At 47.7% G+C, this 11,352-nt stretch overlaps 1 protein-coding gene across 1 annotated transcript in view; it reads right to left on the bottom strand.

Moving 5' to 3' along the window:
- Window positions 1–11,352, bottom strand: part of CIB4 (calcium and integrin binding family member 4) — a 37,309-nt gene that overhangs the window by 9,547 nt on the left and 16,410 nt on the right. Inside the window, exon 4 of the mRNA XM_015566445.1 lies at window positions 2,073–2,214. Coding sequence (XP_015421931.1) covers window positions 2,073–2,214 — 142 coding nt within the window. The remainder of the gene's footprint in view (window positions 1–2,072; window positions 2,215–11,352) is intronic.

Below are 11,352 nucleotides of genomic sequence, written 5' to 3'. Positions count from 1 at the left end.
AAACATCTTTTCTGCTCTGGTCATTCTTTCCTCTCCTCCTGAGACTCTAATTGATTTCTGTGAGACCTTTCTGTGGCCCTATGTGGCCCTGAGGCTCTAGTGCATTCCTTCTTTCTCTTAGCATTTTTCTATTTTTCAGATTAGATTATATTTCTATTGATCTACCTTCAGGTTTGCTGACTCTCTCCTTTGATTCTCCTGTGAAGCCGTCCAGTGATTTTTATTTCAGATATTTTATTTTTTAGTTACATATTTTCCACTGGATTCTTTCTTGCCGTTTCTATTTCTCTGCTGAAAATTTCCATGTTTTTATTCATTGTGAACATACTTTCTTTTATATCGTTGGGCATGGTTATGATAGCTGTTTTAAGATACTTATCAGCTAGTCCAAACATCAGGGTCATGTCAGAGTCCGTCTCCATTCTCGAGAATGCATCAATTTTTAAAACAAGTTTTGTATATTGACTAATTTTGGATCGTATGTTGGACATTATAAACACTTGGTTGTGGAAATTCCATATTCTGTTATATTCCTCCAAAGAGTGCTGCATTTTTTGTTTTAACTGGCCATTGGTTGGACTCAAACTGCTCACCCTGTCCCAGAGGGTCCCTGTTAAAATGCCGTGGCAGCTCCAATCTCAGTTCAGGTCTCTTACCCTCACCTCAGCTGCTTGGAGTCTGCCTGTGGACATGTGATGTAGAGATTTAGGCATAGTTCTTACACAAAACGTGGGCCCCCTTTCTCTGGCTTTCTCCTTTCATGGACTCTCCCCTTCTTTTCATTTTTCAGGGGGAAAAATGATTCTTCTGATTCTTCACACCAGAAAGGGTGCAGTGTTTCTGTCAGTCCTGCATGATGCTACTCACTGAGGCCCACCTTCGGGCTAAAAACGTTTTCTTTTTTAAAAAAGGCAGGGGAGAGGGACCATCAAGTGTCATTTCTTCCTTTCGAGCGTCAGCCCCCGCTAGAATCGATTTGCTTTTGGTAACTTTCCAGTGCCATCAGGTAGTTACTTACTATATTTTATTTAGAGTTTTTGATTGCTCTCTGCGGAAGTGACTGTAATAGGTGCCTACTCAGCCCTTCTCAGTAGGGCACTCTGTGACTGTGATTGAGCCTACTGGATGCTGACCCTGAGGACAGTGTCAGCAAACACAGGATAGGATGCAAACATCGCATTAAGTCCTTTTTACAGATGAGAAAACTGTATCCTCACAGGTCCATCTGGCCTAAAACTCTTCCACTTCATCCTACCCAAGTCCACTAGGGTGAGGCAGGACTAAGATGGTGGCTGCCGTGTGGAGGAGCTGGCAGGGATAGGAGGCAGGTGAGGTGCCAAAATGTATAAGCCTAAATGAATAAGTCCTTTGGGGCCAAGGAATGGTCACAATGAGCTTAAAGCCTTGCACATGGTCTGTTTGACGGCTTTGTTTCTTTCATTTTGATTCTTTTTGAGAATGGCAGGCAACCTCCGCCAGGAGAAGCAGAGTCGCAGGAACAGACATGGCTACAGAGGCTGGGGGTGGGGACACTTCTCCGAGATGGCCTGCTGAAGGGTGGAAGTTTTGCAAAGCCTATGGCTACCCAAGGCAAAATCAGAGACAAAAAAAAGTCATAGGGCCTCAGAGTGATTTGTCTCAACTTCGTCATTTAGAAAAGTGAAATGATTTGCCCAAGATTGCTCGTTCATTTAATGGCTGAGTTTCAGTGTTCAAATCTCTTACTAGTAAGTTCTACAAAACAAGCAATACTACTTTATACCCATAATGTAATATATCTCTATCTCTATCTCTATCTCTCTCCTGCCCACACCAAGATCATGAAATATCAACACCAATAACCATTTGTTTGACTCTGATGACACAGAGGAGAATGTATCAATCCATTGGAATAATAACTCTCAATTCTTTTTTAAGAATCTACAGTCTGGACAAACATGATAATACTCTTAAATACCCAGTAAACCCCAATTAACACCATCCCACCAATACACTGAGGTTGATGGATTCCAGACGTGGTATTTACTCTATGGCACGTCCCCCCTCAGCGCTCAGTCCCCCACAGCACTCACCGTAGATGCGAAAGGCATACTCGATCTTCAGGCTGGGGCAGGCCTGCTCACTGAACACGGACGCCATGCCCAGCACATCCTCAAAGGAGAACACGTCGTTGTGGGAGAACACTCTGCAGATTCGGTCTCTGAAAGGGTTGGCCTGTGGGTGGGGAAGACGAGGAGGAGAGAGTTCTACCAGTGCCAGGTTCGTGCCTCCCTGAGCCTTACTTACCCTACAGTGTAATGAGTTTGAGAGGAAAATTATAGCAACAACCTAAATATTGGAGTCAGTGAGCTAGGACCATCAAAGAGGATACGGGATGATAAAGCAGGCTCACCATCACTCCTCCCCCTGTCATCTCCTCCTGCACAAACCTTCCAAAGGTGTCATTCTTTTTATGTTTACTAATTTTTCTCCATTTTTTTGTATAAAACTTTGAGAATATCAAAAAATAATAAAGAATGGGATACAAATTGTTTGTAATCCACTCTCCAGTGTTAGCCACTGTCAACATATGGATGTAGAGGTTGGCCAGGCCTGGGTTTAGGTCCTGGCTTCACTATTTGCTAGTGAAGTGACCTCACCTTTGACAAATTACATAGTCTCCCAGAGCCTAAGCTTTCTCATCTACAAAACAGGGTGGGATGATACTGAATCTACCTAATGGTTTTGTGGTGAGGATTCAACAGCAGAATGCCAGATAAATACCACTCAACAAATGATAACTATTAGTTATTACCGAACTACTATAGATATCAACAATTTTCTCTTTTAAACCAAACTATTTCTCAAATTATGAGCCCCATGTGAGTCAGGGTGATGTGATTTTAGGAACCCCTGGTGTCCCTGACCTGGGCCTGCCCAGGGGCATACAGGAGAGGGCCCTCTGACGCCTGCCTGAACCACGGGGTTCTGAGCAAACACTCAGCTCAGAGGCAACTCAGCAGATATCCACCCCAAAATGAACTCGCATTCTTCTGACTCTTCAAGGTAAAAGTGACTCATCTGAACAGTGAGTCAGAGAATATTTTGAAAATGAGACTTTTGTTGTTGAACACATGTGTTGTCACCTAGAAAAAACGCTGCAAACCTGCAGACATTAGACACAGATTTCTAAAGTCTGTTTGTTAATCATCCAAATGAAGAGGGCCAGAGGGCTTTGAGTCCATTTGTTAAAAATATGAAAACGCAATGCTCTCCACTTAGCTTGTAAAGAGCCACTGGCTGACGTGGAGACGATGGGCACCTACTAGCTTAACTTCAATAAAAAGCCCTTAATTGGTGGATGAGACTGATACTGATACCATGATTTAATACAGCCAACACCGCATCTCTTGTCTTTGGATTAGCTCCGACAGCCATAAAAAATAAACTCAGCTAGAACCAGACCTCCGAATGGCTCTGGGTCAAAGGTTAAAGCAAGATTTCACAGAATAATGAAGCCCATCAACCACATGGCTTTTCCTTACACTATTGTCATTAACTAGAAGCCAACGATTAAATTGTGGGTGGGAGAAATTTTGTTATATAACATTTTGCTTTATAAAATAAAATGTTTTATGTAATACGGTATTTATGTAAAATATCTTAACATATTTTATGTAATCTTTAGCTTTGATAAGTTAACATGGGCCTGATAGTAAAGGCACATCATTTGTAGATAATGTATGTATAGTATGGGTGCACGCTCCACATTTTCTTACTGCTGGGATGCATGGAGACCTCTGATCTGGACGGACCCCTCAGGCCTCAGAGGTGAACGTGCAGCCTGGAGGAGGAGAGGGGCTTGCCCAAGGTCATCTGCCTAATACCCAGGTCTCCTGAGTCTGCCTGGCACTGCTACCCCCCATGATGCCTCCTGGCAAATACACATCAGAGAAAAAGTGGTGATGGAGGCAGAGCATGTGACCTTTAAAATGTGGGAAACCTTGGAACTAGAACCATCTTCAAATTTTTACTTTAATTAAAAAACAACAACTTTTTTTGACACAAAGCACAGAAACAGACTAAATTGAAGTCCAGGGAGTAGCCCGCGCCTGTGAGAGCTGTCTGCTGGCTGGTGACTGTCGATACAAATGTGAGCAGCACTGCAGGAGGGCAGGAGCAACTGCTGTGGGAGGGAGAAGCCAAGAGGACAAGGTGAAGGCCACAAGGAGCCAGCGGGCTGGGGCACATGGAGGAACGGGGGACCCTGCTCCCGAGAGGCCGGGTCACAGAGCTCTCCGTCCTCTCGCCTCCACACCCCTGGAGGCCAAGGAGGCCTGGCGGTCATCTCCCAGGTGGGTGTCCCGGGCCTGTCTCTGCTCCAACAATGGCAGCTCCTCCCTCTGGAGGCTCCCTACCTCCTCTCTCCTGGGAGGGAGATGTCAGGGCACGGACTTCCACTATGACGAGGTGTCCTTAGCACAGACGCAGCTTCATGCAAAGGGATGCCAGTGGTGCTGCAGGGAGGGTTTCTAAGGGCCCAAGAGCAGCTACCTTTGCACCTCCCCAGTTCTCTATCCTGAGCCAATGTCAGCTCGGCCGGGGTCCTGGGCTCCCGCCCAGCCACCAGCACCCAGAACAGCTGGGAAGAGGCAGGGGTCGGAGCGAGGCTCATGAGTGATCCCAGTGCCAGTGTACTGTATTCCGGGTTTTTTGTAGCTATTGTTTTAACAATCTGAAGTCTGAACCAATAAATTCCAAGGTCTAACCAGAGTTATGGCCTGCGTTCACGGTCACACCCATTGAGACGTCTTCAATCCTCCAGAGGAGGAAGAAGATGACAACTGACAAAGCAACGCTTCCCTCTGAGGAATAGCACGCGTCCTGGTGTGCAGGCATTCTGCACAAGAGGATATAAACACGTCAGCGCGGAAATTGATGCAGGTAACTCAGTAGTGCAGTCTCCATCGAGGCATGGTAAAACCAGAGACGGCGAATATAAACCCTAAATGCTGGGGATTTTTTATTTTTTGGAAACAGAAACTGCAGTTTGTTGATAATAAAACCATGACAGCCCCTGCCAAAAATCCAAAAAGTTTTTTCTTAAAGATCTTCTCAAAGTTAATGAACAAGAGATTTTATTTGAAGATGAAAGTCAGAGGGAAAATATTTGGACATAGCTTAAAAATATCTCCTCTCCATTTCCCCAGCTAGCATGTAGTCAAAAAGAGCATTTGACAGTTGCTGGAAAAAATGCACACAAAAATACGCTTGTGACTCAATAATGACGTCATTGACGCACTTCGATTTTTAAGGTCTCCTTTTAAAAAAAAAAATCAAACAGTGTCATTTCATTTAAAATTTCTCATTGCTGAGAAAGCTCTCAATTTTTAGTGTTTCTTATTTTTGAATAATGTTTTATTTTTGTTCATTTTATCTGCTACCAACTCTTTTTTAAAAGAGATGATTAATGTTTATATTTTTTAACAGATGTAGAGCACCTGTCAAGGGAAGGAGTGGATGGAGGTATCGGGTGGGAGGGTACAGAGGAGGCCAGCCCCTCCTAGGGCCTGAGTGGAGGCCTTGGGTTACTGGGGGAGGTGCTCCCCAAAAGGCCCCTCATGGTTTTGTGCAAGATTGGGCGAGCAACCATTGAAAAAGCTACAAATAGGCTACATATGTTTAAGAAAGTAGAGACAAGCATGATGAGGAAAACTATAAACCCACAGATTCAAGAAGCTCAGTAAAACCCAAGTAAAGGAGAAGAAAGTTGAAGAAAACCATACCATGGCACAGCAGAATCAAATTGCTAAAAGCCACAAGTAAAGAGAAAAATGTTTCAGGAGTGAGGAGGGGATAAAATGATAATAGATTTCTTCTCAGAAGCGAAGCAAGTCAAAAGGCAATGAAGCAATATCTTTAACCCGCTGGAACAACAACAACAAAAAAACACAAAAAAGCTCTCATCCTATTGTTCTATACCCAGCAAAAATATCTTTGAAACCTAACGGCAAAAAACTTTCTTTTTCCTGAAAAATAAAAGCTGAGTGAATTCATCAGCACCAGGCCAGAGCTAAAAGTATATTAAAAGTTAGTTCTTCAGGAAGAAGGAAAATACCAGAAGAAAGCTTGGGTCTGCACAAGGAAAGGAGCACCAAAAATGATAAGTATGTGAGTAAATAGAGAACTCTTTCTCATTTTAAACTCTTTCAAAGAGACAAATCCACATTATAGCTGGAGATTTCAACTCCCCTCTGTCAGTAATTGATAAAAGGAGTAGAACATAAAATTATTAGGGATGTAAAACCCTTGAAAAGACTATCGGCCAACTTGAGCTACTTGGCATTTTATGAACACTCCACCCAACACAGTAGTATACACTTTTTTTTTTCAAGCGCACTTGGAACATTTACCAAGATAGAGCATCTGCTGGGTTTCAATAAATTTAAGGGGATTTAAATCAGACAAAGTATGTTTCCCAACCTCAACAAAATTAAATTAGGAATAAATAACAGAAAGATATCTGGAACACCCTCATAGTCAAAGAAATCAGGAGGAAATTGGGAAGTAATTCGAACTAAATGAAAATGAACACACAGCATATCAAAATCTGTGGTGGTCAGCGAAAGCGGTGCATATATATACTACAAGGAAATGAACAGTATTGAATGATTTCATTGGAGGAGAAAGGATTAAGTTTTTATTTAAAAATGTGAAAAGGTCCCTCACTGGGAGAAAACAGAGGGGTCAGGAATTCCAGGTCTATCTTGGGTGGAGTCCCTTCTAACCCTGGGCTCCTGGGCTACTTGCACCTAAGAAATGGCTGCCCCTGGGGACGTGAAAAAGCTTGTCCCCAGGGGCAGCAGCTGGGAAGCCAGAGGTGGATGGAGCCTCTGGACTACACAGAACAGATGAGCAAGATGCCTCTTCAACCCCACTGCCCTGGAGGATTTCCTAGTTGTCGGTCTCCCCAGTCACCCTGCAGCTCTAGAGAAACTCTGTCAGAAGGTGGCAGTGTTGAGTTGGAAGCATTCGGTCCGTTTGCCAAGCCAAGGTGCGTGAGAACCTGCCACCTACCCTGTGCAAGGGGCTGGGCCAGGCGGTGACGGTCCCGCCCGCAGGTGTTACCACCCTGTTTTACAGAGAAAGTGAAAGCCCGGGAAGGACTCACACTCCAAACGCACTGCTCTGTCTACAGCGCCGCGCTGGACTCCATTGGGTATTTCATTCAATTTTTTCCCAAGAAATTGTTTCAGAACGGCATCCCTGCACACCCAGAGGGGTCAGGGTTCAAGGCATTTCCCCGAGTCCCATGCCCCTGCCAGTCAGTAGCTGCTCGGAGAACAAACCAGCGGCACCAAAGGATGTGGCCTTCTCAGTTAGGGATTCAAGACACAAAGCTCATGACCTGAACTCAAGTCCTTGAAGCAAAAGCATACAGTGAGTTCCTGTGTGCCCAGCACTGAACGAGGACCTGAGGCCCCCAAATGAGAATGATGGAGACGCCCCGCACCCTCTGTCCTGCATGGGGCTCAGCCTAGGCACTGACGCACAGCAGTGTCTTCAGAAACAGGAAGAGAGACGTGTCTGAATTAAGTACAAGCAAAATAAAATGACAAGAGTTATGACAGGATAACATTGCTGGAAGATGGGACTGACTAAGGATCCGGAAGGAGAAATGAACTAGAGGACAGAGACAAGAACCAAGCCAAGGGCAGGATCGGGCAGGGGGCAAGATGGGGCGGGTCTCGGGGAGCTGCTCTGGGCCAGGAGGAGGAAACCAGGGAGACAGCAGAGCTCCCCTCCTTCCTCACATGCCATCCGCTCTCTCCACCTGCCCAGACTGCCCCGGTTTCCCTGGATGGATAAAAGTGTTAAGTGGCGGAGAGCGGCCGCGGGGCTTAACCTGGACCCTGAAACCCCTCGAGGGCCCAGGTTGGTCTGTGTGATCCTCACAGGTGGAGAGAAGCTTGGCGTTTCATTGCAGGGGAGCTGGGAGCAGAGAGCATGAGGAGGGGAAACACGTAGGTGAATGCACTGCACTCCCTCCGTTGGCCGGGCCCCAGACGCACCCTCTGGCCAGCTGTTTATAAGGAAGGAACCGTCTCTGTGTTTTTGATGTCCAACCTTCCTGAAGTCTAAAAACAGAGAGGCCCATAGGCAAGCTGTCTCCCAGGGACAGATGGGTTGGCAGGGACAGGCTGAGGATGTGTCCTGCCGGCAGCTGGAGGCGGATCGCTGATGGAACAAGTAGGGGAGCAAGGCAGTAAAAATGTTCAATATTATTAAACATCTCTGGGAACACGTGTTCTGAACCTGGCTCCGACCCACCAGAGCAGCCTCTCCCCGAATTCCAGGCCCGCAGGTACCGGTGCTGCCCCGGGCCTCCTGCCAGCACAGAGGAGCCCAGAGGGCTGCAGGCCTGTGGTCTGGGGGCGGCCCAGGCTGGAGGCTGGAGTGGAAGGAGCAGAGGCTCTGGAGTCAGACCGACTCTAAAACGTGAGCACAATACGTTGTTATTTGACAGGTACTAGATGTGGATGTCTCGCAGCTTTCAAGGTTTAGAACATCTCAGTTTTTCAGTCATGCAGCTTCCCCGGGCAAAAAATAAAAAATAAAAAAGGAACCAAAAGGCCAATGGTCCCCCCGTTTGTTTATCAAATCTGTTGGAGGAGAAACCACGCTTACACTAGAGATAAGTGTCTATTCACGTTTGTACATTAATATTTGCAGCAGCTTGAGGTCAACTAACCCTACAGTGTCGGACAGCACATTAAACAACATCCAAGTTCCTGGTTCACAAGAGCAACAAGCAAAACAAGCTGTGTGACCTGGGGCAGGGCCTCGCGCCTCCCCTTTGGCCCATCTGCAGAATGGGCAGAACCATGACTCTGCTCAGGGGGCTTATGGGGGTCAGATGAGGTCCTATTTGCAAGACACTTGGTACTGGCAGGCCCCCGATCAAAGCTCCTGTCCTCCTGTCAGCATCACAGTGGGCAAAGCCACAACTGTGGAGCTCCCAAGGCAAGTTGTTACCTGGGCCAACACGTTGCCAGCAGCTCACCCTGCCTGCCGGTGGGCAGCAGAAACGTTAGTTCTGGCTCCACTGGGCGCCTCAGGGCCAGCTGCAGGCTGTGGCCTTAGAGCAGTGATGGCGAACCTTTTGAGCTCGGTGTGTCATTTTGAAAAACCCTAACTTAACTCTGGTGCCGTGTCACATATAGAAATTTTTTGATATTTGCAACCATAGTAAAACAAAGACTTATATTTTTGATATTTATTTTATATGTTTAAATGCCATTTAACAAAGAAAAATCAACCAAAAAGATGGTAATGATGTTTACTTTGAATTTATACTAGTTCACACAAACACTCCATCCATGCTTTTGTTCCGGCCCTCCGGTCCAGTTTAAGAACCCATTGTGGCCCTCGAGTCAAAAAGTTTGCCCACCCCTGCCTTAGAGTCATCGCCTCCCGGTGAGAGCTCCATGGAGCTCCAAGGAGAGCGGGTTTGGTGGAAAGAGGTGAGAAGGAGCGGACCTGTGAGCACATAACCTCACCTGGCAGCTGAGGATAGCCAGCCACAGAGAAGCTAGCACCCCTCTGCCTGTCTGAGTCCATGGGCAGCTTTCCTCAAAATTCACATCCCTGAACCCCACCGGGCTTTCGGAGCAGCACCTGGAGGGGTAGGGCCCAAGCATCAGCAAGCTGCCCAGGTGGTTTCGGCCCATCCTTAGGCGACACGAAGTCACAGTGCTAACGAGTGGCAGAGACGTGACGCGAGATGCTGCACACACACCCTCCGCCCCTGCCACTGTCCCCTCCAGGACACAGCCTCTCACCCAGCAAGGACAGGGGTGGGGACGGGGCGGTGCAGGAAGTGGTGTGCAGCACGGCAGACCAACCTCTGACCTCTCCCCAGGGCTAACGCCCAACCTGAACACATTGATTTCACACAGGCTCCCAATCTCACTGACTGAGGCCAGGCCCTGCAGAGGCAGCAAGTTACATCACTCCCAACCCACATGCCCCCCCCACACACACACACATTCTCTCCTTGCTCACTGTCAACTGCCCACCTGTGACAAACTGTCCTTCCCATCAACATGTGGGTTCAACCTTTCCCCTCTCACTCCCCTCTTCCAGCTCCTGCCGGATTTATTTAGAAATGTTGCCATTTCCTGCCTTATCCATCCTGATGAAAACCACTTCTCCCAGAGCACCAGATAAAGTGCTGCTGTCGAATGGATGGCTCTCGAGGTCAGCCCTAAGGCTTTGTCGTTTTATTGAATGACCAGGAGAATGAGGGAAAAATCACATGCCGGGAGGAGGGAGGCCGCCCTGTGAGCAGAGACCCCTCTGCTCGGAGGCCAGGACGGGGAGCTCTCTGCCCGGTAGAGAAGGGAGTGGCAGGCCCTCTGGGAGGGGGTGCTGAGAACAGATGGAAGAGGGAGAGGAGAGGAGGTGATGGGTGCAAGTGTTCCAAGATGGGACCCTTCTTGAGATCTCCCTTCTTTCCCCTCCCCAGCCTTCCGCAGTGCCGACCAAAATTCGCGCAGTGCTTGGCATGAGTGGAGTTTCTTTGAAAATCGGTGAAAAGGTCAAGAGCTTTATTTGGATTAATAGGAAGTGAAGCAGATATGGAGAAGGGACATACGGAGACAGAAGAGCCCCTCTTCCTTGTCCCTTGTAAGCGCCCTCCTCCCCCATGACAAGAAGAGAAGAAGGGGGAGGGCTGTGTGCTCAGAGGGCTAGAACCCAGGGAGGGCATTGCAGCCCCAGGTGCCTCTGGGCTCAGGAGCTGCTTTCTCTGTGTGGATGCTGTTGCACCCCGACCAGCACCGACTCGGGCCGCAGGCTGGGAACCTAACAGTTCATCGTTTTTTCTGTGGAAAACGCAAACAGCAGCCCCTATGAAAACCGGGTAGAACACAGTCTGCACCTGCGCTCTAAAGCCTGTGTGCAAGCAGGAACCTGGGAGTCAGGGGATGCGGGCGCCGGGCAGCCCAGGCACCGCGGTTCCAGGAGGGCTGGGACGGAGGCCTCTGCTTCTCACGGGAGCAGCTCGGGGCCTCCTGGTTCCACCCGCTGTTTACAAGCCGCCTTCCTTCTGTAAGCAGGAGGGGTTCTCAGATGGTGTCGGGGCTGCTTTGCAGCTGTGCGGGGACACCCACCCTCGGCCCCTGGAGCAAGTGCCCCTGTGAACTCTGGAGGATGTATATCTTTGCCTCAAGACAACCATTTCTCTTTCATCAACACATCTAAGCAACAACAGTTGATCTATTTCGTCCTTCACTTTGAATCAACTGATATAAACTAGAATGGGCTCATACACATAGCTCCTCTATCACCAATAGCTCTCTGTCTCCTCTC

This window comes from Myotis davidii, unplaced genomic scaffold, assembly GCF_000327345.1.
Source record: "Myotis davidii unplaced genomic scaffold, ASM32734v1 scaffold238, whole genome shotgun sequence".
Taxonomy (NCBI): domain Eukaryota; kingdom Metazoa; phylum Chordata; class Mammalia; order Chiroptera; family Vespertilionidae; genus Myotis; species Myotis davidii.
This window is presented reverse-complemented; position numbering and strand designations above follow the sequence as displayed.